General features: G+C 43.8%; 1 protein-coding gene across 1 annotated transcript in view; it reads left to right on the top strand.

Moving 5' to 3' along the window:
* BTLA (B and T lymphocyte associated) overlaps positions 1 to 16,506 on the top strand; it is a 21,806-nt gene extending 5,300 nt beyond the window's left edge. Inside the window, exons 2-6 of the mRNA XM_024208625.2 lie at positions 8,423 to 8,743; positions 10,028 to 10,063; positions 12,684 to 12,839; positions 13,932 to 13,978; positions 16,165 to 16,506. Of these exons, the coding sequence (XP_024064393.2) occupies positions 8,423 to 8,743; positions 10,028 to 10,063; positions 12,684 to 12,839; positions 13,932 to 13,978; positions 16,165 to 16,506 (902 nt within the window). The remainder of the gene's footprint in view (positions 1 to 8,422; positions 8,744 to 10,027; positions 10,064 to 12,683; positions 12,840 to 13,931; positions 13,979 to 16,164) is intronic.
* The last annotated feature ends 11,124 nt before the right edge of the window (positions 16,507 to 27,630 follow it).

The raw sequence follows: 27,630 nt of genomic DNA, 5'->3' as shown, positions 1-27,630 counted from the left end.
TGTTAGTCTTAAAGGTGCCACAGGACCCTCTGTTGCTTTTTACAGATTCAGACTAACACGGCTACCCCTCTGTTACTTGGATTCTCTAGACTGACCTCATGTGCAGAACTGGCCACCAACCACCACACAGTCTGTTCTTAGAAACTAAGCGGCATCAAGTCTAATTAGTACTTAGATGGGAGACCACTTACGTGCTGGAAGACTCAGGAGGAATTGCTCTTCCCACCTAGTCAGCACCCCAGAATGGAACTAGGGGCTGCTAGTGTTGCTCTTTTCTTTAGATAAAAGGTAAAAGCAAGATCCTGGCCAGTTGTGGTTCTTAAAGGGAGTGATTTTTACAAGAGCACAGGGTCTTGGCTTCACTGTTTTTGATGACGGATTCTTACATAACTCAGATGTAAACTAGCACCAGCTGTTAATTGAAAGATCAGGATGGTCAATTTTTAACACAGCGTTTCTACCCATGGGTTGAGTTAGTTAAGTGTTGTGAATCTCAATTAATCAGATTAAACCTGCATGATTAATCATAAACACACAGTTCTCCAGTTCTCCTTAATGTTTTCCAGGACAAAACAAGGGAAAACAAGACTTGAATTTTTAATGTAAACAAACAAACAACAAAACAAAATAAAAAAAGTAGGGCTGTCGATTAGTCGCAAGTTAACTCATGCAATTAGCTCAAAACAATTTATCACGATTAAAAAAATTAATCGCGATTAATCGCACTGTTAAACAATAGAATACCAATTGAAATTTATTAAATATTTTTGGATGTTTTTCTACATTTTCAAATATATTGATTTCTATTACAACACAGAATACAAAGTGTACAGTGCTCACTTTATATTATTTTTGATTACAAATATTTGCACTGTAAAAATGATAAAAGAAATACAGTAGTATTTTTCAATTCACCTCATACAAGTACTGTAGTGCAATCTCTTTATTGTGAAAGTGTAATTTACAAATGTAGATTTTTTTTTGTTACATAACTGCACTCAAAAACAAAACAATGTAAAACTTTAGAGCCTACTAGTCCACTCAGTCCTACTTCTTGTTCAGCCAATCGCTAAGACAAACAAGTTTGTTTACATTTACAGGAGATACTGCTGCCTTCTTCTTGTTTACAATGTCAGCTGAAAGTGAAAACAGGCGTTCGCATGGCACTTTTGTAGCTGGCGTTGCAAGGTATTTATGTGCCAGATATGCTAAACATTCTTATGCCCCTTCATGCTTCGGCCACCATTCCAGAGGACATGCTTCTATGCTGATGATGCTCGTTAAAAAAATAGTGTGTTAATTAAATTTGTGACTGAACTCCTTGGGGGAGAATTGTATGTCTCCTGTTCTGTTTTACCCACATTTCTGCCATATATTTCATGTTATAGCAGTCTCGGATGAGGACCCAGCACATGTTCTTCATTTTAAGAACACTTCCACTGCAGATTTGACAAAACGCAGAGAAGGTACCAATGTGAGATTTCTAAAAATAGCTACAGCACTCAACCCAAGGTTTAAGAATCTGAAGTGCCTTTCAAAACCTGAGAGGGATGAGGGTGGAGCATGCTTTCAGAAGTCTTAAAAGAGCAACATTCCAATGAGGAAACTACAGAACCTGAACACCAAAAAAAAGAATTGCAACCTGTCGGTGGCATCTGACTCACATGATGAAAATGAACATATGTCGGTCCACTCTGCTTTGGATTGTTATTGCCAAAACCCATCATCAGCATGGATGCATGTCCTCTGGAATGATGGTTGAAGCATGAAGGGACATATGAATCTTTAGCGCAGGGATTGGCAACCTTTGGCACGCGGCCCACCAGGGTAAGCTAAGGTGACCAGATGTCCTGATTTAATAGGGACAGTCCCGATATTTAGGGGCTTTTTCTTATATAGGTTCCTATTACCCCCGCACCCTCTGTCCCAATTTTTCACACTTGCTGTCTGGTCACCCTAGGGTAAGCCCCCTGGCGGGCTGGGCCGGTTTGTTTACCTGCCGCATCTGCAGGTTTGGCTGATCGCGGCTCCCACTGGCCGCAGTTCGCCGCTTCAGGCCAATGGGGGCTGCGGGAAGTGGCACGGGCCGAGGGATGTGCTGGCCGCCACTTCCTGCCACCCCCATTGGCCTGGAGCGGCAAACCGCGGCCAGTGGGAGCCGTGATTGGCCAAACCTGCGGATGCGGCAGGTAAACAAACCGGCCCGGCCTGCCAGGGTGCTTACCCTGGCGGGCTGCGTGCCAAAGGTTGCCGATCCCTGCTTTAGCGCATCTGGCACGTAAATATCTTGTGACGCCGGCTACAACAGTGCCATGCGAACTCCTGTTCTAACTTTCAGGAGACATTGTAAACAAGAAGCAGGCAACATTATCTCCTGCAAATTGTAACCAAACTTGTTTGTCTGAGTGATTGGCTGAAGTAGGACTGTGTGGTCTTGTAGGCTGTAAAGTTTTACATTGTTTTATTTTTGAATGCAGGTTTTTTTGTACATAATTCTACATTTGTAAGTTCAACTTTCATGATAAAGAGATTGCACTACAGTACTTGTATTAGATTAATTGAAAAATACTATTTCTTTCATTTTTTACTGTGAAAATATTTGTACTAAGAATAAATATAAAGTGAGCACTGTACACTTTGTATTCTGTGTTGTAATTGAAATCAATATATTTGAAAATGTAGGAAACATCCACAAATATTTAAATAAATAGTATTCTATTATTGTTTAAGAGTGCGATTAATTGCGATTAATTTTTTTAATCGTTTGACAGGCCTGGAAAAAAAGCCTTTAAAGTATAAATCATTCGAAGGAGGATTTTCTTCTCAGTGAGGTTATGGCATGTGCATTAATATGAGTGGAGATATTTATCTCAGAAAACAGAAAAAAAGATATCCTTATTTATGAAGAATCCAGTCTAGCCAGAAATTAAAGTTTGGCTCTCTGCATCCAAAACATTAGAGCAATCAAATGATCTAAAAGAATCTCTTCCTTTTGCAGTATAAGTTATTAGAGGACTACAAGGACTAGTTTGATACACAAGCAATGCATATTTTATAGATTCCTTTGTCCTCTTTGAAGTCTGACATCCAAGTACTGATCGTGCGTGGCCACCCCTGTTTAGCTTTTCAAGACACAAATTCCACTACCGGTACATCTGACGTAAACAGGCCAGCTTTTTCAAGGCCTCAGCCAACGACTCTTGAATTACCATGCACTCACACATCTACAATATCATTTCTGGAGTTGGTTAGTTACACCACTATTGTTAACTGTTAATAAACCACAGCACAGGAAACAGGCAGAAATGTTCAAGAGATATTCTTACAGAAAAAGGAAGATGAGCATTATTCACCCCCAGTAAAGCTTGTACGAACACATATAAACTCTGTATTATTGCACTAGAGTCCAGAGTTTCCCCTTGCTAATGGATACTCCGGTTAATAAAGAAAAAACATCTCCCACTTCCTAGGATGCTGTGTTTTATTTAGGCACTTAAACCAAAACAAAGCAAAACCCTAAGGCTTACCTTAGACCACTTCTTCCCTGAGTCAGAGGCCCACTACCGCTTTTTAAAGAGAACCCGCAAAGAACTTTTCAAAAATTGGCCTTGTGCCCTTTAATTACACATAAGGCAGGCCTGAAATATTTTTATGGGTTTTTTTTTTTTCACTGCTCGTTTTTCCGCTTAGAAAAACCTGGAATGTCAGGTCTGATTTTCCATTGGCTTTGTGGAAGGGTCATTGAGAGGTCTCAAAGCATATTCATTGTGGGCTCCAACCATTTAACTGAAGGAGAGAGTATGCTGGATTTGAGCAAAGACTTCCTTTATCCCAAGTGTTTAGTTATTGCAGTTAAATAGGTATTAACCAAAACCCCAAACTGGAGGAGTTTTAAATAGTCTGTCCAAAATTGTTTTCCACTGCAATACCTCAGGTTTCACACATCTGATTCTCATGATGTTACCATTGCACTAGCTCTCAACTCTTCAATAGCTTCTTTCAGCCTAGACAGGAATTGAATCTTTAACATAAAAAACCAAGCAGAAGTGGCTTTTTTGTTTTTTTTAGGACACACACACACACACACACACACACACACACACACACGTCATTATGCAGCAAAGAAACAAGGGTACAAGCCCATTTTCTTTTTGCAGATCACTATTAGCAGCAGCTGGGTGACTGGGCAAGTTACTTCCCTTTTCCCGTGCCTCAGTTTCCCCATCCGTGAAATGGGGATAATGATAATGACCTCCTTAGTCAAGTGTTTTGAGATCTGCTGATGAAAAGCACTATGAGAGCCAGGTATCATGTTATTACTACGCCTCACACCTATGGGCTGAAGGAAGTGGCCGTGGGAGAGCAATCCTTCTGGCCTTTGGGGAGTCAGTTTTGCCTCCCCAGCACTCTCATCACTGTAGCAAGCCTGATTGTTGTGGTTTCCTACAAGTGACGCTGAATGAGCAAATAGCAGTACTTGCATTGCAGCCAAGGAGAGCATCTCACTTCTGTGAACACTGAAATCAGATAGGAAAGGAAAGGATACTGCCCATGTTCATCACTTTGTGCCTACAGAATCCTATTTCTTCAGACAAGGCAAAGAGTTTGTTCCAGAAGGAAGAGGGCTTTCTGCTGTCCCAGCACTTGTTATTGTTCAAATGTTAAGATAAAGATGTTTTGTAGTCACCACACACACACACACTTTCTTTTTAAAAGAGGGGAAAACATGAATCACATTCTCCTGGCTGAGAAGCAGATGAAAACATTTTATTCAAACTCTCTCTTGAAAAAAAAAATCACCTTTTGGATGAGACAAAGTATGAGCACTCTCAATGCAAATGGAAATTTTTGTAAAGTTCAAAGCAAGTGAAATATTCGTGTTAAGCATGGAATGGCTCCTTCTGTCTTAACTGGTAGCACTGCAGGGAGTTTACGGGAGGGGAATTTCCCTCGGTGATCATCTATGTAGGCTGGTTACATTTGGTCTGGAAAACTGAAGTCCTCAATCTCAGAGCAGGTATGGCACAAGCAGCAGAAGTGCAAGTTTATCCATGTTTCAGTGCCAACTTGCCTCCATCAGACTGCTTCTGTCTCTTTCCTGGCTTTTGCTTGGCAAACCGTGTTCAGGAGGACAGAGCCAAATTAACTGTCCTGTGGGCCTGGGGCTATTAGATTGTGTGGGGCCACTGGAGGTTTGGAGTGGGCTCAGGGCTGGAACAGGGGATTGGGGTGCAGGAGGGGGTGCAGCTCCAGCTGGGGAGGGGGGTGGGTTCTGGGGTGGGGCCAGAGATGGGACGGGGTTGGAGTGCAGGTGGGGGTGTGGGGTCTGGGAGGGAGTTTGGGTGCAGGAGGGGGCTCCAGGCTGGGGTAGAGGTGCACGACGGGGTGCACTGATGGCTCCTGGTTGGCAGTGCAGCAGGGTCCCTGGATCCCTGCCTGCCTTGGCTCCGTGCTCCTCTGCACCCTGAGGTGGCTGGCATGTCCGGCTCCTAGGCAGAGGGGCCAGGCAGCTCTGTGTGGTGCACGCTGCCCATGCCCGCAGGCACTACCCCCGCAGCTCCCATTGGCCAGGGTACCCAGCCAATGGGAGCTGCAGAGCCAGTGCTGGGGGCAGGGGCAGCACGCAGAGATTCCCTGAATGCCCCTCGCCTAAGGGCCACAGGGGCACATTGGCGAGCCAGCGCTTGCAGCTCCAGCCCCGGGGGATAGCACTGAGGCTTGGGGACTGGTATCCGGCCCGTGGTGTGAGACTTGCTGCAGTCCGGATGAAAAGAAGCAGAGGGCTGCATCCGGCCCGCAGGGCCTCCCTTAGCCTGAGGCTCTGGGTGGCAGCCCCTAAAGCCCCTGCATTAATCCGGCCCTGCAGGAGGATAGCTCAGCAGCCTCTTTAAGGGTCAGAGCCCAGCTAGGCTCTTCTGCACCTCTTTGCCACAATCCAGGGAGGTCCTTCCACAGCATCAGGGTATCTTGTCCTGTCCAAGATGATTATTTGGGTGATGTCTGCTTTTTAGCTAAAGACGTGGTTGAAAAGGAATGTGGTTTTACTAACATTTACATGAATTAATCTATGTTGTTCTTTAGTTCCCGCTTACAAGAGAGTCCCCTCAGCTACATTCATCATTCCTTAGGGAGTGTTTATGAAATGTTAATTGAGTGATTCTTCCTCAACTAATAGTGAATGGTAGTGTTTCTATTTCTACACCACCATAAAAGTCTGTGGTGGCAGACCCCTTGCATCCCTGCGAAGCTCACTGTAGGATCAGGATCTAATTTACGACAAGACAGGGAAGATAATGCTGGTGTGAAAGGGGAAAGAAGAAGCTATAGAAATACTATAACAATGTTGCTTTGGATATTGATGCCAAAGTAGTGAGGGTTACTAAAGGTTTGTTTTAAAGCTGTGTCAAAGGAAGGAAGGACTAGACTGTGTAGGCCTCTTAGAAAAATAGAGTTTGAAAAGAAAACAGCAGGAGCAGAGTTGGTTTGTGTTACTGACCATGGACAGCTATTTTGATGAAGGATAACACATTTAATGTATTTAGGGAAGAGCCATCATGTATATGCAGTATCAGACAGGCTTACTACAAAAAACTATACATCAAATTTAACATTCTGATATAGGCATCTGTCACACGCAGTGATAGCATCGAAAGGACGGCTAGCAAGTTGTGATCATTGCAGGTACTGTATTTCCGGAAGATTATTATAGACGTTTTAATTGTTGTTCTGGTTGAAACTTCTGCTTTCTAATTCTAGCTCTTTGTTTCCATTTTTAGACTATTCAGCCGTGCAGCTGTTCTGTCCTGCACACTAACAGTCTATTTGTATTTTCCTTTCCTCAGAAATGGAAGGGTCTGAGCTACAGACAAAGATGATGATCCCACTTTCTGATTTAGGCTGCTTTCACATGTGCTTAACTTTCACATGTGCTTAACTTAAAGCATATATTTAGCCCTATTGAGTTCAATGGGACTAGTACTGCATGTATGCTTACAGTTATACATGTGTGCGATTGCAGGAGAATATTAAAAACAACAGATTCATATTTCGTAGGTGTAGAACATTCATAATTTATTTTATTTCAAGGCACCTGCTCTCAAAGTCCTCTGTGCGCCTTAAAAAAAGTAATCTGAAAACACAGTTTACAATAACTGGACACCACTATTAGATTGTAAGCTATTTGAGGCAAAGATGGTATATAAAAATAAAAACAACACACTGGCAGCACACTGTCACTACTAATGAAACCACCAGCACCTCAAGTAAATCCCACAGTAGCAAAAAAATCTGAGAGGAAAAACAGGGGGAAACCCTCCCCCCAAACCCAACACACATAATTATGTCCTTTCTTCCTGACAAATAGGATTCCAAATTCAGAAGTAATATGTGAGGGGCAAATTACACAACAGTGGGAGGAAGTGGTTTAAGGGAATCTAAACTGGCACCACGTTCACATTCTTCCAGATGGTATGCTCAGCAAGTTACCGTAGCTTAGACTCATTCATACATCATCTGTAAGGGCTTGTCTACAGAGGGAGAGGGGGAGGTTAAATCCACAGCTTTTTGAGTTTATCTGCTTTGACCACACTTGAGTAAACACAACACAATTTATTGTGAACACTGACTCTGCACTTATCACAAACTCTGGATTCCTCTTTCAAAGTGAACTAAACTTTGCTGTGAAGTGAGTTAGTCCAATTTATTGTTCGTGTGCACACAATGTGGCTGCTAACTACTTTGGCAGTTTTCCAAAGGCTATACCACACCACCTTGGAGGCGACAGTTACTGACCTGTCTGTTTACTTCTGTGCCCTGTCCTAGAGTCAAATTGATCAGATGTCCCCTCCCTCGTTTGGATTTAGGAGCGGGGAACAATGTTGGGGGAGAAATGAGGCCAGATTTAGGATACTTTCCCCCTCTCTATTTTTCTATTAATGCACAAATCCTCTAAGTTGTGTGAGAGCTAAGGGGGCTCTATACATAACACACAACAGAAAACCACAAAAGCAAGGAAATGAAGAGTTAAGGCATCTAATAGTACATAACTTTTATTTCTCCAATCAGAGAGGCATAGCTCACCAGTAGTGCAACCAGCATAACCTTTTTTTTTTGCAGAAACTGCATTTTCCATCAAAAATCATTTTGACAGAGAATTCTTGACCTACTATAATGTCACAGATGGACTAGATTTGAACCAATAGACAAAAGTTTCATCACATTACCAGTCTTCTGCAAGAGCCAGTTCTGTGTCCCTTGAGATGAAAGAACCCATAACCTATGCTTTATCTTCTTTCAGAGAGCCCATAAAAGCAGACAAGGCAGAGAATGGGCAATGACAGTCAGAAGAGACTATGAATAGAGCTCTAAGGGGAAGAGACACTATGAAACAATTATAATCTTTCAGGTTTTTCTTCTCTTCCAGGAAATGTGACTATGAACTGTACTGTTGAACTTCGTGTTACAAGAGGTGACAAATATGAGGGAAAACCTGGGGACTCCCTCAGTATAAAGTGTCCAGTAAAGTACTGCACAGAAAAGCCGGCCATGAACTGGTGCAAGATAGAGGGGACGGACTGCTTACGTCTGGAAGATGAGCCAACCACATACATAACCTGGAAAGAAGGGAATGTGTTTGTTCTGAACTTTGCACCTCTTCATCGGAACAACAGTGGATTCTATCATTGTCAAGCTACTTTGGGCAGATTAAGGAGTCAGAGCCATAGAGTAGTAGTTATTGTTCAAGGTAAGCATTAGAAGATAACTATTTTTGAAGGAGTTTCTCTTTATCAGAACTGATTCCAAAGGTTAAAAACTCATTCTATCTGGAAGCCCTGTTTCTACAAACACACACACTATTCAGTGGCAAAGTAGTAATCCAAGTGGCCTCCAAAACATTCTTACCTCTCTCATTCTGCTCCTGTTAATGTCTGCCTTCCCTCTTTATGGCTCTCTTAATGGTCATTAGGAAGAAATCAGGAAACACCCAAGAGGATCAGGAAAAGAAAAATACAGTCATGGGGGATTCTAAAACTCTTGGAATTTAGGATGATCCATGAAAGGCCAATCTAGTAATAAGAAATATAAGTCAGTCAAAGCCAAGGAAAGTCAGGAAAGGTACAGTCTGGTCACAAGCTGCACAAATCAGTCAAGATGCGAAAAGGTGCATGTTATTGGACAAGTCAACACAGTACAAGGAATGAAATGGCTTAGGAGAAAATCATGCTGAAAGCAACAGTTGTCTTACAGAGAGTACAAAGGGAGCATATGACTTCGTGCTATGCCTCTTGGAGGCACAGAATACAGTACAGTCCCAGCAGCAAGAGGGATATGATGCCCTTGGGATATGGGCTTGGTGTGGTTCCCAGAACAACTCAGAGGTCTGCTCTAATTCATGGCAGCCCTGCCTGGGCTGCTTATAAGCAGCTCTGCAACCAGGAACTGCTCAATATGGCTCTGGCACAGTCCTTGCCTAATCCAGCTGTAAGGCTGTCTTACACAGTGCCTGCACCAGGAGAATTCTCTCCTAGTATGTTAAGGAGCTTTTATGGGCCCTGTTCACTGCTGCAGCAATGTACATAGGGTGCAGGGATAGAAAAAATCCCTCACAGCATTTATTGCTGAACCTTGTGAGGAGGTTTAGCCTGTGCCCAGCTCACAAGTCTCTTGGTATGAGCTAAACTCTAATAGAAAGTGATGAGCAAAAAAAGAAAAAAAAAAAGTATTCACAAATGTATTTTGAAAAAGTGACATAATATCTATTTGCAAATTATTCACTTGGCTGATTTTTTTAAATGTCAAAGTCTTTGAATAAAATGTGTGTGTACTACTCAAGCAGCCTTAGGAGACAAGTGCTGTGCCCTCCCACCAACTGCCTTCTTTCTTGTTTTGTTGTTTCCCTTAATCGAAAGTAGAAGTCATGGAGACTTCACTATAAGATTGCTCTTTGAGTATGGAAAACATAACCGGAACATGAAGTTTACCAAGTTCTCAGATCAGTTTCAATTCTTGTCCTGCTTTTCTTTTTCAGAAGTGACTCCAAATGCCCCCACAAATCCACCATCAAGTAAGTTCTGATCTTCTCTCATAAAATAGGGGAACTATCTAGTATTTATATGACTGTGTCTGGGGAGGGTCATATATTTTTGCACATACTGAAATACTGTTTAACCTCACTAAATCACTGTTGCTCACACCATAGCTTGAATGCTTCACTTGGACCTAAACAGTCATCACCTATGCCAGAATCCCCTGCTGCTGCCAACCCTAATGCATGAATGTATCAGCATAAGCGAGACAAAGCTAATTAGACACTCCATCATAGTGTAACAGATTGTTCAGTTCACACACATTTCTCTCATACTGCGTAATACATGCTACACATGTCACTCATGCTGTTCCAGGAGTCACACTGTATCAGAATTGTAGTCTTTGATTAATTTACAGTGCAAAATGCACAAGTCACTAATAACAGGTTCTTTTACTCAGGTGACTACTTAAATATTTGTTACAGGAAATAAGATTGGTGAGTCACATATATAGAGACATGAAGACTTTATTTAGTACCCAAATGCAAGCAAGTATAATTACAGTCATAGAAAAGTCAGATGAGGATAGAAAAACAATTCCCTACAATGTGCATATTTACAACCTTATGGAGATCATCATGAGTGAAGATGGAATGAATAGTACATGGAGAAGCACTGTAAGTGGGAGTGATGATAAGGTTTCCAGACTGATGTTTCAACTAAGGGCTGAGTGTACATTTTTTATACACCTTTCCATTACACCCACACATGTATGGGACCATATTTGATTAAGTCTCAGTGCCCTGTCCTTGTATAGCTGGGGTAAAGGCTTGCTATGTGAAAGGGGTCACCAGTAAAAAAGTTTGAGAGCCACTGTTGTATAGCATTCCAGGGGGCCAATGTCAGAGTTCAGGCCGCTTGCATGCCCAATTTGCGTCAATGTATTTCACAATAGTTTCAATGGGTAAACTTAGTTTTGCTGCATGGTTACATATACACCTCTACCTCGATATAACGCTGTCCTTGGGAGCCAAAAAATCTTACCGCGTTATAGGTGAAACCGCATTATATTGAACATGCTTTGATCCGCCGGAGTGCTCAGCCCCGCCCCCCTGGAGCACTGCCTTACCGCTATATCAGAATTCGTGTTATATCGGGGTAAAGATGTACCAAAAAGCCCCTAAAATGCTATTATTTTAAGTTTAATCTATTCCTTTGCAGTTTACTTGTTTATCACAAGATACATATTGCTAAAAATTATCATTGTAGGTTAAGTACTTATGCCAAATATTTAAGCCTTATGTTAACTACTAGTCTCTGTTAGGTGTTAAACTTGTTGCAAAGCCTATTTTGACTATTTATACATTTTGTTCTTCCCTACTTACATTACAGCTTTAATATCCGCATTTATAAGCATGTTAGCTTTTAACATATAGATTATAGTTTAAACACAAGCATAAACCTTCCAAGATCAGTTCGGGGTCAAGGGTCAACAGAACATAAACAACATCTTAAAGAGATTACCCAAAGCCATAATCTGTTTAGTCTGCCTGGCCTATTCAGGAGTGTCACACCCACACACTATGAACCAACGATGCACAGCTGCGCCCTTGTCAACAAAAAGGGATCTGTGCACCCTATACATTACATGGGTTTCAAAATAGATATGGGGGAAATTATCTTTACTATCTTTGTCACCCTCATTTAACATACTGTTCTCTTGAAACATTACAGGCAGCAAAGGGACAAAAATCTCATAGTTCCCCACCAATCTGGCTCCTCTGCCAGCCCTTCTCCTTTCTAAGCTTTTCCTCCTGCCGTCCCTTAAAGGGAACCCAAAGCTCCTGAGTCCATAGTTAGGCACCTAGATATATGGCCTGATTTCCAGAAGTGCTGAGCACCCAGCAGCTCTCATAGCCTCAGGGGCGGCTCTGTGTATTTTGCTGCCCCAAGCATGGCAGTGAGGCAGCCTTTGGCGGCGTGCCTGCGGGAGGTCTGCCGGTCCCGCGCCTTCGGCGTACCCGCCGCTGAATTGCCGCCGAAACTGCGGGACCGGCGGACCTCCCGCAGGCATGCCGCTGAAGGCAGCCTGACTGCCGCCCTCATGGTGACTGGCAGGCCGCCCCCCGTGGCTTGCCGCCCAGGGCACGCGCTTGGTGCTCTGGTGCCTGGAGCCACCCCTGCATAGACTTCAGTGGGAGCTGCGGGGTGCTTACCACTTCTGAAAATTAGGCTAGTGCCAAAGTCTGGACTCAGGAGCCTGTCTTTAGGCATCCATTTCTGAAAGTCTTGGGCTTTGGGTTTAGTTGAGAAAAAAATAAAATGGAACCTCCCAAGTTAGTTTTTTTCTATGCTGCAAAAAGTACAGGAAACGAAAAAGAGAAGAGGAGGCGAGAATCTGGAGCAGAAAAAGGAAGTTTTGAGCAGCCCCTAACCCCAATCCCCCTAAGAATTTCAGATAGCCTTTCACCCCTCACAATTCACTACATATATTCCTAATGAATATTTTAAAATGCTTGGTTAACTAGCCTAATTCAAGTTACTCTAAAAAATGTGCGGTTAGGAGATTACACAAATTGGTACATTGAATTTATGAACTAATCGGATGGCTCGGAATAATCCAGCCAACATCCTATATCATGTACTAATAAATCTTAGAGGAATTTGCAGGTGCCACTAATGTCACAGAAGCTCCTCAAGGACCTAGCAACAACAATAAGAAGTGGATTATTTATGCCCTACCATCTCTGGGGGCATTGTGTCTCCTCATCCTTATCTGCTTATGCCTGTTGTGTTGTCTGCGGTGGCACCAAGGTGAGCTCTCATACCACCTCCTGTTCTTCCTTTTGCTGCTGTGGGCAAAGTCATTTGGTTTTCTCTGGTTTCCACTATTTAAAACGTCCCTTCTCTAAGTACTGTTAAAATGTCTGAGAATAATCATCCCCAACTGACAGATGAGCTAGAACATGGCCAAGGCCCACCTGGTTATAATGATGATTCTTTGGCAGCTTTATTTGTCACACGGCCTACTCTCATCTAGGGATAGTGCAATAGGTTTGTATAAAATAAGAACCCACCCAAACCTCAAACTCCACTTCTTTAGTAGTTTGAAATGCTGTGATTTGCTCTTTGTCTCTCCCCATCCCCATTTTACAGATAAGACATTAAACAAGAGTCTTGACCACTTATAGTCATTACAGATCCCTTGCTACAGTTCATAAGGTGGGAGAGTTAACCTTGCAGTCCTGATCACACTCCAACTAATTACATTCTGCTTCCCTAATTTCCCTTTGTATTTTCAATTAGATACAATATTCTTCTTCCCTTCCTAAGATGTAGTGTCATGGGCTGTTACAAAAATGCTATCTTCCACCTCAGAAATGGAACCCACAGTTCCACTACATTGGTCATTTCCCTTACCTATTTCTCAGTGGCTTTCTGAGGGTTCGTTGGTTAATATTTGAAAAATGCTTTGAGACATTCCAATGAAAGGTTCTGTAATTGCCTACTACATGGCTCAAGTTTATCGAGTGTTTTCCATGCCTGATGCCTCTGGCTAGTATGTTCTTGTTTATGACTAGAACTGCCTCCCCTTCAGTTAATCTAGGAGAATCTCCCTCCTTCCCCCACCCCCCATATACTGGGAAGATATCTTTTTACATTTCTGGGGCTATGGAGGGACAGTCATATTTCCTAGTAAACTGTAGAATATGTTTATTACCCTTTGTCAAAATAGATCTTCCTGAATCCAACCTGGGCATACTCTAACTGGATTTTCATGTTTTGAGGTGTATCCAGTAAGGAAAGGGGTAGTTTACTGATGTCCATAACCTTTTTCTACTAGCAGAAAGACAATTCTCACAGTTGTTTTATTGATACACCATTTTCTTTTTTTTTCCTCCCCAGTGAAACCCAAGACAACCCCAGTAACCTCACAGAAGGAAATGAACACGGTATGTTTGAGCTCTGTGCTACCAAGCCTTGTCATATCCTGTATTATTGAGTGCTGACAGCGTGCTTAGTATTGTACAAACATATAGGAAGACAGTCCCTAGCTCAAGGAGCTAACAGTCTAAATAAAAGACAGAGAATACGCCTCAGTCATGTAACACCACATAGGCTGAAGGTGCAAAGTTCAAGTGAAGTAGTTTTGTTTTGCTAGTCCATGTTCTATAGTTGTTGGGTCGCAGCTGTATAAGGACTAGTGGAAGAAATCTGCTTTGAGTAGGGTTTTGAAGGGACAGAGGGATGACATTCCAAATATATGGGAATTGCGGAAGCAGATGCAAAGAGGATACAGATGGGGTTTTTAGGACAGGAGCCTGGAAAGAACACAGGCAGTGGAAAGGAAAGTGGAAAAGCATAGAAGCAGAGATCCTGGTAAGGTTGGAGCTGGGTAATGCAGTGAAGGTGAGGACAAGAAGTTTCAACTTGACATGGAAAGTGAAAGAAAAATGTGGCTATATGTATTACCATAGCAGTTAGGAACCCCGGTCGTGGACCTGGACTCCATTGTGCTAGGCATTGTACAAAGAACAACAACAACAACAAAAGACAGGCCCTTCCCAAAAGAGCTTACAGTCTAAGTATAAGACAAGAGACAACAAATGGGTAAGACAAGTGAGTACAGGGAAACAATGAAACCATATTCATCAGTATGATAGGCAATGGCCTCAACGCACCAAGAAGCCAGAGGCCAGTAATCCGATCAGAGTAGCAAGCAAAGGAAGATAGTGTTAGCAGCAGCATTTTTTGCAGACTGTTGGGGGACTAGAAATGACAGTAGGCAGCCAATGTGGAGTAGATTGCAGTAAGCAAGGTGAGGGAAGACAAAGTGGGAAGGAATGAGAGGGAAGAGTGGATTTCAGAAATGTATAAGAGGAACTGATAGATTTGGAGAAAGGAGAGACATGGAAGAAAAAAAAGGAAAGACAGGAGTCGCATTCAGTAATGTTGCGAGGCTGATATAGAGGATGGCACAGTTGTCAAAGGTGATGGAGAAAAGAAGGGAGAGGGCTGAAGAGGAAAGAAGGAGAGTTTCAATTTTGCCACTATGAGCTTGATTTGTCAGTGGGACAGCCCAGACATGGCGTAAATGTGAGATTGCAATGAGGGGAAGAAGGCAAGAGATTTGGGAATCACCTACCTAGTGATGGTAGCTGAAACGGTGGGACTGGATGAGTTTACCTAGTGAGAGTACAGAGGGATAAGTGGAGGGGACAAAGGACAAAACCCTGAGACAAAAGGAGAGGGGAGAAAGGGAGAAGTTACTGGTGGAAAAACAGAAAGATTGTGGAGAAGAAGGAGAAAATTGAAGCCCATGGAGGAGAAGTGTCAAAAAAACAGTGGGAAAGATGAGTGAAGAAAAATGGTACTTAAATGTGGCCAGTATGAGGTCATGTGACACTTGCATGGAATGTTCCAGAGGAGTTGAAAGGCCATAAACCAGACTACGCAGGATTCAATGGGGTGTTACAGGAGAGAAGATTGAGATAGCAGGAACAGATGTTCCACTCAAGGAGGGAGATAGAATTTAGGTGGATAGGTGGATAGGCAAGTGGGGTCCAAAGGAGGGTTTCTTTAGGAAAAAATACATGAATGAACTTGTAAGCAGACAGATGCTGGACAAGGGATGAAAGAAGGAATGACAGATTAGGAGATGGAAGGATGGGGACAAATAGAGAGAGTCTTGCATTCTGAGACTGGATGAGTGATGGGCAGGGAGAGCCATGGAAGTGAGAGGCACAGAACGAGTGAGTTAGGAGAGCTCTTGCAACATGATGTTCAATTTTATCCTGAAACTCATATCACATGGAGAGAGGGTAAGAGGGGGGAAAAGAAAGGAGGCAGAGAGTTTGGGAAGGGAAGTAAAGGTAGAGAAAGGCTAAAGATGCAATGATTTCTAACTTTATCCCATAATTTGGTGCATTACCCTAAAGTATATTCCAGGGAACCTGGATGTCCACCTTTGCTCCAACATTTATCCATCATTTTTAATGCAATTTTATAGCGGTAGAGCCCAGCTGAATGAAACCTTATGCCGCATCTCTGTTACGTCTCACATGTGTGCTTTGCGCAGCCGACACATATCTAATACACAGTTCCACACAGAGCTGAACACCATTCTGTTCTCTTGCAGGTCAGCAGATCTACATGTGCTCCATACCACACCGATAGGACCACGCATGCCCCCAATGAAGGATCTACACTTTACTATTGCTCCATGGCTAGCCTGCAGCAGCCATTGGATGACAGCACAATTTATGATAATCATGTCCCTCACTGGAATGGTAGCAGGGCAGCAACTGACAACGCCTGTGACAGCGCAGCTGTTGATTCCTACCAGCCCTCATCTGAGAGCGAAGATGTCCTTGTTTATGCTTCACTAAACCATTCTAGTATTCTAGATAAGCTCCCGAGAAAGGAGCAGGATGTGGAAATTGAACTTACAGAATACGCCACTGTTTGTGTGAAGAAATAGCCCCGGCAATGACATCTCTTTAACTTGGCCAGCACCGTAACGTTACATGTCCTGCAGTGATTCAAGCTTTACAGTAGGAGCATAAGTAGACTTTCTTCTAAACAAAGAGGAACTCTCATCAATAAAAGCATGCTGATTCTTAGGATATGTGCTGGAATTCACACTTAAGTGAAGCCCCTGTTCATGCTTGGATATTAGCAATCATATGTTTGTTATCTTCCACGTGGATTCATTTGAAGCTTTCATATTCCAGGAACCCCCTGCTCTGATCAAAGCACTGCCCAGAACAAAGTCAGAGTTTGGACAGGATCAATAAAAACTGAATAATAAAGGTTAGGCACATTGGAAAAGAAAACAAATTTAAAGGACAATGAGTTAGATTAGGTCCACTGGGGGAAATTATGAATTATGTTTGTTGAAGAAAACTTTTGACGATATGAATTTTGCTTGAAGAACATATTTAAGCATAAGACTGGGAGGTGTTCTGTGACTATGAAGAACATATCAACCTGCTACTAACTAAAAAGCAAGCTAATGTTTTTTTGTTTTTGTTTTCTACTACTAATTTATCACTCTCAACCAGCAGCCTATCCCCATCCGCGTAGATGGGGTTATCTAGACAGTATGAAAAAAAATCTAAAAGAAAGAGATCATGTTTGAAATGACAGACAAGAAAATAACTATGTGAGGTTAAAGAGGCAACAAAGAGGAGGAATGTATTGATAAACTGCAAGATACACAAACAGGGGTAATAGATGCATACATTAATTTATGCATTTACAGATAAACAGATGTCATGTTGATAAGACACATTACAGATGAATGGATGGCTCAGCCTGTTCAGATGGAAGCATAGACTGTAGGTGAACATGGAATTCACTTTTCTGTGGAGAGCCATGACTGGGGAAGCCAAACACCAGCAGTTTGCTGAATGCTGCTGTTCACCTTCTTACAAGTAAAATGAACGGCCACCACATCACCTGATTCTCAAACAACTCTACTAGCTTCCTATTTAGTTCAGGATCCAGCTAGAAATTGCCCTAATTTTTAAAAAAACTTTATATGGACTTACTCTGACCTACTTCTCTGACACTTTGTTCCTCCCAATCACACTCTTCTCATGGCCTTCTCCACATCCCATATCATCTCAAAACAGCTGGCAAAAAGAGCCTTCACCCTTCATAGATCCTGCCATCTCCCTCCCCTTTCAAAATCTTATCTGAAACATATTGTCTCCCTGGTTTATACCAACTGATTTCCCTCCACCTCTGATTTCACGTTTAACTGTACCGTTTGTTTATGTAGAGAGCCTGGGATACAACTGCATGAAAGATATTATACAAGGCCAAGATGTATTGTGCTGCTGAGGTGATAAACAAACAGGAAAAAGGTCTAAGGGTATATCTACACAGCAAAGAAAAACCTCTGGCTGGCTCATGCCAGCCAACTCAGGCTATGGGGCTGTTTCATTGCTCTGCAGACTTCCGGGTTCATGCTGGAGCCCAAGCTCTGGGACCCTCCCACCTTGCAGGGTCCTAGAGTCTGGACTCCAGCCAAAGAGGTCTACATAGTAATGAAACAGCTGCACAGCCTGAGTCGGCTGGCATGGGCCAGCCATAGGTTTTTCTTGCTGTGCAGACATACCCTAAGTGTCAGTTTATTTATTTCCTATAAATATTTCATTTGTGAACAGGCTGATTTTTTTATTTATTCACTTTTCCATAACTATTTGATGAACAGTTTATGTGGTCAAATTTCAGCGTAAAGGTTGTTCACAAATTGTTCCCTTAAAGTATTCATAATTGGCTTTCCTGGGATTCTGATTGCAGGGCCGGCTCTAGGTTTTTTGCTGCCCCAAGCAAAAAAAATTTTGGCTGCCCCCCCCCTGCACCCTCCTGCCACCCCAGCCCTGGGTCACTGGTAACTCGCTCCCAGGGCGGGTCATTCAGCAGGAATTTTGGATGTGCACAGAACATAGACGGGATTGGTTCCCATATGGTTACAGAACTGCAGTAAAGTGGAACAATTTTCAGCTTGTGTGATTGGAGGATATCTGGATGCATATTATAAGACTGTCCTACATAAATGAGGAAAAGTTGAGGTGCCTTTATTATTCTTTTGTTCCATTCTTTCTTTCTATGGGGAATTTGCCAATGCAATATCACTGTCTTCCTTTTAAACAAATAAAACTAAACTTAAAAATAATAATAATAATAATAATAAAAAAAAGCAATGGCTGTTGAAAATAGCAATTCCAGTCCTAATAACCACTGGGAAGCATTTCTTGCTCAATTTATTCTACTTTTTCCTACAGCAAGTTACAGTGGATCAGTATATTTGATTTGGGAGAAATGAAGTAACAGCTGCCCAAATTGAGCTTGAGCACTCCTGAATTTTGAGGCTGTTCAAATCTGGAAGGCAGGTGCTGGATTCCCTTTCTGAATATTAGCTAAATCTGGAAAAGAAAAGTCAATTTCTGCTTCCATGGCTCAGAAGTGTAAATCCTCCTATGTGCCTGGTACTGTATCTAAAGCTGCCCAGTCTAGTAGAGCCTCCCGTCCCTTACTTTTCATTTTAAATTCTAGTGGGATCCATGTACCTGCCTTGCTAGGCTTCAGATAGAGAGGTGCAATGTCCATTTAGTCCACCCAATTCTTTCTTTGCGGGAGAGCCCAGGGCTGGGGCGGCAGGGGGTAGGGTGCGGGGGGTGGGGGTGAAGAGGCCAGGCTGGGGCAGCAGGAGGTGCAGGTGGGGGCCAGAGCTGGGGCAGCAGGGAGTGCGGGTGCAGGGGAGGGGGAGAGAAGAGCCCAGGGCTGGTGTGGCAGGAGATGCGGGTGGGGGGGAAGAGCCCAGGGCTGGGGTGGCAGGAGGTGCAGGTGGGGGCCAGAGCTGGGGCAGCAGGGAGTGCGGGTGCAGGGGGGGAGAAGAGCCCAGGGCTGGGGTGGCAGGAGATGCGGGTGGAGGGAGAGCCCAGGGCTGGGGTGGCAGGAGGTGCAGGTGGGGGGAGAGCCCAGGGCTGGGGCGGCAGGGGGTGTGGGTGGGGGCCAGGGCTGGGGTGGCAGGAGATGCGGGGGGGGGGAGAGCCCAGGGCTGGGGCAGCAGGGGGTGTGGGCGGGGGAGAGTCCAGGGCTGGGGCAACACGGGTGTGAGGGGAGTCCAGGGCTGAGGTGGGGGGCGGCAAAAAACCTAGAGCTGGCTCTGTCCCTACTATTTACAGCAAGCTGCAGCATGAGGTTTCAGTTCTACACTCCTTCCCCCTCCCTTTCCTGTTAATTGCGGCCGAGGGAATGCTGGGAAATATAGTTCTTTCCCTGCTCCAGGGCTGGATCTATAGGCAGGGAGCTAACCAAGGAACTACAGCTCCCAGGGCTCCCTGTTGGTTCTCAGCTCTCATGCTGGATTCTTGCACCCCTGCAAATTTGCCACGCCAAGCACCTGCTTGCTTTGCTGGTGCCTAGAGCTGGCCCTGCTGATTGGTTATTTAAGTCACATGATACTGCTTTTGTTTGCCGACTAAAAGATGGAACTTTTTTGAACAGAGTAACAATGAATGATGAATGTTCTCATTCAGGCTTGATCAGCTTTTATTGGCAAGTAAGTGTGGATAAGTAGCGTACAAACAGCTTTTCTTCAAACACTGGTACAAACAAAAAGCCATTCACGTCAAACTTTGTGAATACAAAGGGGACACCAGAATGCCATTTTAAATTTGAAAGAATGTTTGCAACATTGGTTTACGCCATTTGATCAGCTCTTGCTCTGATACCATGCATCTGGTACTGCAAAAAATGTACTTAGGAAGAAAATTACTCATAGCAATATTCGTATCAACAGATTAGTGCTGCAACAATGAGAGTCTTCTAGCTTGGTTAAAATTCAGACCACAATTCAAAAGGAAGGATGTACTACATCTATCATTCGCAGGGTGCAAGTAACATACCAGAATATTTGTGCTCAAGTTAATGGAAAAGAGAAATGTTTGTATCTTATCTCTGTACTATATCAACTAGCACCACAGATATTAACAGGTTCTTGATCATTCTTTTCGATTGCTAATAAAGAATATTTATTATTCTTGTGGTACATTCTTCTGTGTTAATTCCACCTGCCTGAGCTAACTCTGCAGTACCAATGCTAACAAAGCTCTCATTGAAGTCAGTGGCAGTTTAGCCTGCATAAAGATTACAAGATCAGGTCCTTAGTTTTTAAACAAACACAAGCCATAGATCATTACTCTCCTTTGTTAAAGTAGAGGTACCCACACACGGTTCATTTATTTCCCAGAAGAATTTTACTTTAAAATGTTCTGTTTTATGCTGAGCCAAATTCTGCTACCCAGATGAAATAGTATCTATCTTATCCTGGGAGTGGGGCCACTGAATTCAATGAGACTATCATGGAGTAAGGTACACTCAATATCAGGTGGTGGCTAGCAGAAGTGGGCCCCTAATGACATCTGGTGTTCAGTTAATGAAAGTAAAATGCTTTCCATGAGCTACAAGTAACTAGGGTGACCAGATACCAAGTGTGGAAAAAATGGGATGGATGATGGGGGTAATAGGCACCTATATAAGACAAAGCCCTGAATATTGGGACCATCCCTATAAAATTGGGTCATCTGGTCACCCTATAAATAACTATCACAGGGGGCGTAGTTACATGCTTCTCTGGAGTGAGTTCTGCCATGATCATCTCATGAAGCATGTGAAAATGGGAAGCAGAAACTGCCATTAAATTAAGATGCAGGTGCAAGACTGGGAGCTGTGGGTTAGTGTGCTCCCTGCAGACCCACGTTTGATTTGGAAAGTAAGATTTCTGCAGATAAACAGGAAGTGCCTTACCACCAAATGTGCTAACTGCAAAAAATAGTAAAAGGAACTGGCATGCACTTACAATGGGTCTCGGTTTTTAACAGAAGACCAGACATCCTGAAGCAGTGAAATGTAAAGAGCTGAGAGCACTTACTATTAAGACGGAAATAATCTGCGCAGGTAAAATGCAGTCTGCTCAGTCTCCATGGGCATTTCTTCTCCTGGGAAAGATTGAAACTGATTTCATTTTCAATCAATCCTGTAACGTGCCATGGCTCATAATCCAAAACTAGAAGGACTATCCCACTCTCTGATTCAGGAGTTAGTATATTCTGTTCTAATCAGGGGCGGCTCCAGACACCAGCGCAGCAAGCGCGTGCCTGGGGCGGCAAGCGACGGGGGGCGGCTTGCCAGTCGCTGTGAGAGCGGCAGTCAGGCGGCCTTTGGCGGCATGCCTGCGGGAGGTCCGCTGGTTCCGCGGCTTCGGCGGCAATGACGCCAAAGGCGCGGGACCAGCAGATCACCCGCAGAAACACTGCCGAATCCGTGTGGCCAGCGGACCGCCCGCAGGCATGCCGCCGAAGGCGGCCTGACTGCCGTGCTTGGGGCGGCAAAAAACATAGAGCCGCCCCTGGTTCTAATATCTACAGCATATGCCAATAATTCAATCAATCATTTTTAGGGCTCAGCTGAGAGCCCCGGAGATGATATACTTCAGTTTTTTAAGGGTATATCTACACTGGAATTTAACACCTGTGGCTGGCTCATGTCAGCTGACTCAGGCTCAGGGGCTCGGGCTATGCGGCTATAAAACTGCAGTGTAGATTGTTGGGATCTCTGGGACCATACAAGGGGTGGAGGGTCCCAGAGCCTGGATGTATACACTGCAATTTAATAGCCATGCAGGCCAAGCCCTAAAGTCAGCCTGCAAGCCTGAGTCAGCTGACACAGACCAGCCACGGGTGTTTAATTGCAGTGTAGACATACTTTAAGTAATAGGCACAGCACCAGCAATGCCAGTGCAAGTTTCTTCCAATTTGTCCAACCCACGTACCTCAACCCTTGACTTAGAAGAACCAGGTCTAGGGGCCAAAGGATAATTCACGAACTTATCAAAATATGGTGAGAGAGAACATTACAGACAATGTTTACTTAGCATCAGGGCCGGCTCTAGGGTTTTTGCCGCCCCAAGCACACACCAAAAAAAAAAGCCGCGATCGCGATCGGCGGCAATTCGGTGGCAGATCCTTCGCTCCGAGAGGGAGTGACGGCCCCGCCGCCGAATTGCCGCCGAACGGCCGGATGTGCTGCCCCTCTCTTCATTGGCCGCCCCAGGCACCTGCTTGCTACACTGGTGCCTGGAGCCAGCCCTGCTTAGCATTCAACTTACACAGCCACTGTAGCACATTCAAGTAGGAAAAGGAGCCTAGGATCCATTCTATACCTGACCAACCTTCCTGAAAAACAATGTGAGGCTGTACTGCATATATTAGAGAGACAAAGTAGGAGAGGTAATATCTATTATTGGGCCAACTTTTGTGGGTGAGAGACAAAACAAGTTTTTGAGCTTACACAAAGTCCAAAACAGAAAAGCTCTGTATAGCTAGAAAGCTTGTCTCTCTCACCCACAGAAGTTGGTCCAATAAAAGATATTACCTCACCCACCTTGTCTCTCTAATATCCTGACTACAACAACACTGCAAACTGCATATATTGTGCATTCTTCTTCTTGATCCTCATGGTTACTAGCAAGGTTTGTATCACACATACTGTATAGACTGTGTATTGTATTCAGACAATAAGCCAGAAACACACATATAGGGGTTTATTCTGCCCTCTGTTACACCCATGAAACCCTGAGGATGTTACAGTTAAGTCTATGGAGTTGAGTGTGTGTGTCAGTTAGAGCAGGATTGAACCATCACCTTTCATGATAGTCCATTAACCTGATTTGCACAAGAAGAGCTTGTAGTTACAGTATAAGTGATGCCAGGCCATCTTGGGAACAACAGGCATGGTATGCAACCTTTTAAATGGCTTATGTACTATGCAGCAAATGGGCTTTTAGGACAGGGAGTAAAATACATATGCCATCTCTTACTGTTTCATTTTCCCTATTCGTCCCAATCAAAATGTAGTTCTTTACTAGGAAAAAATAATAGTAAATAGCAAGGTATGTACTGATTTGCAGATTTGCAGGCCCAAAGGTTTGTCAGACCTGGGACTATCTCAAGTGAACCACAAGTTCTCTTTTCTCCCTTGCCAGACCAGGAAGCTCCTCAATGAAGCAGAAGTTCTATGGAGGAGCAGCAAGCTGTGTGTCTCCATCAAGTTAAGATGCAATCATCTCCTTCTCACTATATCCTATATCTTCTTAGGTACAACAAAGAGCAGGCATGAGGTGTGGGAACAAGAGCAATAGCTAAAGATGCCTGAGAAGCAGAGTTTGCAACTCCCCAAGGGAAGCAGCATCTCAGACTGTTGGACCTTTTGGTTTATCAGAGAGCAGCCCTTGGTCTGATGCACCGCCAAAGTATGTCATTATGTTCACAGCATATTCACACAGCAGTTAAATAAACATGAAATACTCTTACTGGATGGTTGCAACATACCTACTTTATTTCTTAGATTTCAGAATCCTAACACAAGAACCCCAAAACAGAGAGAGACAAAGCAGGCTGCTCCCTGAGAGGCACAACTCATCCCATCTTTCTCTAGGCTAGGTTTCTGCAGACAGATGCTGATCTCGTACTTCCCTACAGAGCCCCTCATCTGCAAGTGCGACCCAGAAACCTCTAACCTTTAAAGTGATAATTTGTAATTTTAACAGTTTTCAATACACCACAGTCATGTCTGAGGGAGGATGGAGGGCCATGAGGAGAGGGAAACAAAGGATGTCAGGGGGCTGGGCAGCCAGGCTCTCACTGGACTTCCTGGCCCTTGCTGCACTGCTATCCCCCACACCACTGACCCATTTCCCTGACCCCAATTATCAACTAGCTCCAAGATTCCATGGATCTCCACACCCATCAAAAGTTTTTCCACTGTGAACGGAATAGATAAGGGAGAGGAAGGGATGGAGAACAAGGAAACTGTGGAACAAGGCTGCACAGTGAGTCTGTGTACAGTTAGCTCCATTGTGCTGCCCAGCTCCCCAGTTCTGTTCCCCACCTGCTCTGCCCACACTGATTCCATTAGTCAAATCTCAGGTCTCTGTCCCTCAGGATGTGGGGAGGGTGTGCAAGAGACTACAGTGGCAGTAAGACTTTAGGGGAAGGAAGAGAGAGTGACTAGAAGGGGTCACAGGGAAAATGCTCTGAAATGGGGATGCAAGAATGTAGAGGGAAGCAAGGTGGACTACTGGGCATGAGCAGAAACACAGGTGGGGAGAGTCACAGAATTCGGGCAGGGGCTTGCAGGTTGAAGACTTCCCTTAATTGATTTTTAAATAGCAGCAAAATTCCTCCACAAAAACACTACATTAATTTAGTGTTAAACTTGCTCAAGTGCGTTTCCTGCCAACATGCTAAATAAACAAGCCAACCTCCCCGCCCCAAAAAAAATCAAGGACAGCACTAATTAAGGCAACATTAACATCCCCACCAATTTGAATTCACGTTTCTTACCCAGATACCAGAACACCCAAACCCTCAGCTTTATCAACTGCACAACAAACTCCCTTTCAGTTTCATCACACAGCGAGCCACAATGCACACTCCCAGTTCCTCACAACTGCACGCAAAGGCAAAACCTGAACTCTGACCTCATACTTTTCCCATCAACAAACACTACACTGAAGATGCATACACGGGATCTCTCTAACTGAGGCTGGCGTTCTGGCTGCACATTTGAGTGTGATTGCGAAGAAGTGGATGTGTGCACTGTGGGTAGTTATATGTTAACATTAAAATAGTTTATCGTAGGGCTGAGTGTCTGGGTATTATGACATTTGACTTTAAGTCCTATTAGCTGAAGCCGGTATGCATGTTTACGTTGCCCTTAGTGGTGGTTTCCTTGATTTTTAGTAATTGCGTCGATAGAATTAAGTCTGATCAAGTGTATTTCCTAAGTTAATGGTGCAAGATATATGAAATAAAACTAGACTTAACTAAGATCCTTGAGCTCTGCTATTAGATATTTCTCACCAACTCAATGATAAACTTTGCTGCTTTTCACATTACCCTATATGCGTATGGTGCTTCAGCTAGTTTTAAATCCATATGACAGTGTTCATAACTAAGCCAACAGGAATGATCTTTTCAAGTGAGATTGTGTGAGGTAAGTATCAGGTCAACCCAGACCCATAGTTGTAGTCAGTGTGTGGTTGCACATGACATTCTTTTAACCGAGCTCAAAACTTGTGCTGTTTTCTTTGCAGCAGCTTTTGCTTCCTTCTGCTGATTTTTTTCAGAAATATAAAACCTTACACCTGACAATGAATCACAGATAAATTTCCACACCACAGCTGTAAAAAAAGAGAGAGAGACACCTTGAGGAAAACATTACTACAGAGCACATGCATCATTAGTATATGTAAAAGGAACATTATGATGCTGTGGTCAGGAGCTAATTGCAGCAAAGAAACGCTCACTACTGCATCCCAGCTGTACACTGCTTAGAGAGGCTGTGGGTCCAGTGGCCCCAGAACAACAATAGTTCCTAAATTCCAATCCATGCTGGACACCAAGTGTCCTTTGGCCATCTGCAAGTTACTTAGGCCCAGATCCTCAAAGGTACACCTCTACCTTGATATAACGCTGTCCTCGGGAGCCAAAAAATCGTACCGCGTTATAGGTGAAACCGCGTTATATTGAACTGGCTTTGATCCACCGGAGTGCGCAGCCCCGCCCCCCCAGAGCACTGCTTTACCGCGTTATATCAGAATTTGTGTTATATTGGGTCGTGTTATATCGAGGTAGCGGTGTAGTTAGGTGCCTAACTCCCATTGATCTTAATGGGAATTAGGAACTGTCAGGGTTCCCTCCCCACTCTAAACTCTAGGATACAGATGTGGGGACCCGCATGAAAGACCCCCTAAGCTTATTTCTACCAGCTTAGGTTTAAAACTTCCCCAAGGCACAAATTCTTCCTTGCCCTTGGATGGTATGCTGCCACCACCAAGTGAGTTAGACAAAGATTAAGGAAAAGGACCACTTGGAGTTCCTGTTTCCCCAAAATATCCCCCCAAGTCCCTACACCCCCTTTCCTTGAGAATAATATCCTAACCAATTGGTTACAAAGTGAGCACAGATCAACCCCCCTGGGTCTTTAGGACACTGAAAAACAATCAGATTCTTAAAAGAAGTTTATTTAAAAAAAGATAAAAGAATCACCTCTGTAAAATCAGGATGGAAGATAACTTTACAGGGTAACAAAAAGATTCAAAACACAGAGGATTTCTCCTCTAGGCAAAACTTTAAAGTTACAAAAACAGGGATAAGCCTCCCTCTTAGCACAGGGAAAATTCACAAGCTACAACAAAAGATAATCTAACGCATTTCCTTCCTATTACATACAATTTGTAATTTTAGAGGCCTTTAGTTCAGGTATGGCTTTAGGAGATGTATTTTCCCTGCCCTGATTCCCCGGAGAGAACACAAAGGAACACAAAACAAAAACCTTCCCCCACAGATTTGAAAGTATCTTCTCACCTCATTGGTCCTTTTGGTCAGGTGCCAACCAGGTTACTTGAGCTTCTTAACCCTTTACAGGTAAAGAAGGGATTTTATGCTACCCTTAGCTGTATGTTTATGACAGGAACCTAAATACTTTTGAGGATATGGGCCTTAGTCTCAGTTTTCTCCAGGGCCACCCAGGGGATTCAGGGGGCCTGGGGCAAAGCAATTTTGGGGGCCCCTTCCATAAAAAAAGTTGTAATACTATAGTAACATGTATTTGGAAATGTAAAAAATAACTAGTGAAATACATTCAAAAATTAATTTGTAATAATTTGAAAATACACTAAATACATTATTTAAAAACATTAAATGCTTTAATAGCATGTATACATTTGCAATTACATAATGGGCTGTTGCTGGGTGATGGTGATGGTTGGTGCCAATGGGCTGTCACTGCCTGGGGGGGGTGCTGCTGTTGCCCAGGGCTGGGTGGGGAGCTGGGCTCTGGGTTGGGGGGTGCCTGGCTCACAGGGGCTGGGCTCAGGGCTGTGGTGAGATGGGGTCAGGGGGGTGCCCGGCTCAGAGGGGCTGGGCTCAGAGCTAGGGATCAGAGCTGTGGGGGGATGGGGTCGGGGGGGTGCCCGGCTCAGAGGGGCTGGGCTTGGAGCTGGGGGTCAGGGCTGTGAGGGGGATGG

Source organism: Terrapene carolina, unplaced genomic scaffold (assembly GCF_002925995.2).
Source record: "Terrapene carolina triunguis isolate 2854851 unplaced genomic scaffold, T_m_triunguis-2.0 Scaffold558, whole genome shotgun sequence".
Lineage (NCBI taxonomy): Eukaryota > Metazoa > Chordata > Testudines > Emydidae > Terrapene > Terrapene triunguis.
The sequence above is the reverse complement of the archived record's forward strand: the minus strand, read 5'-3'. Positions and strand labels throughout refer to the sequence as shown.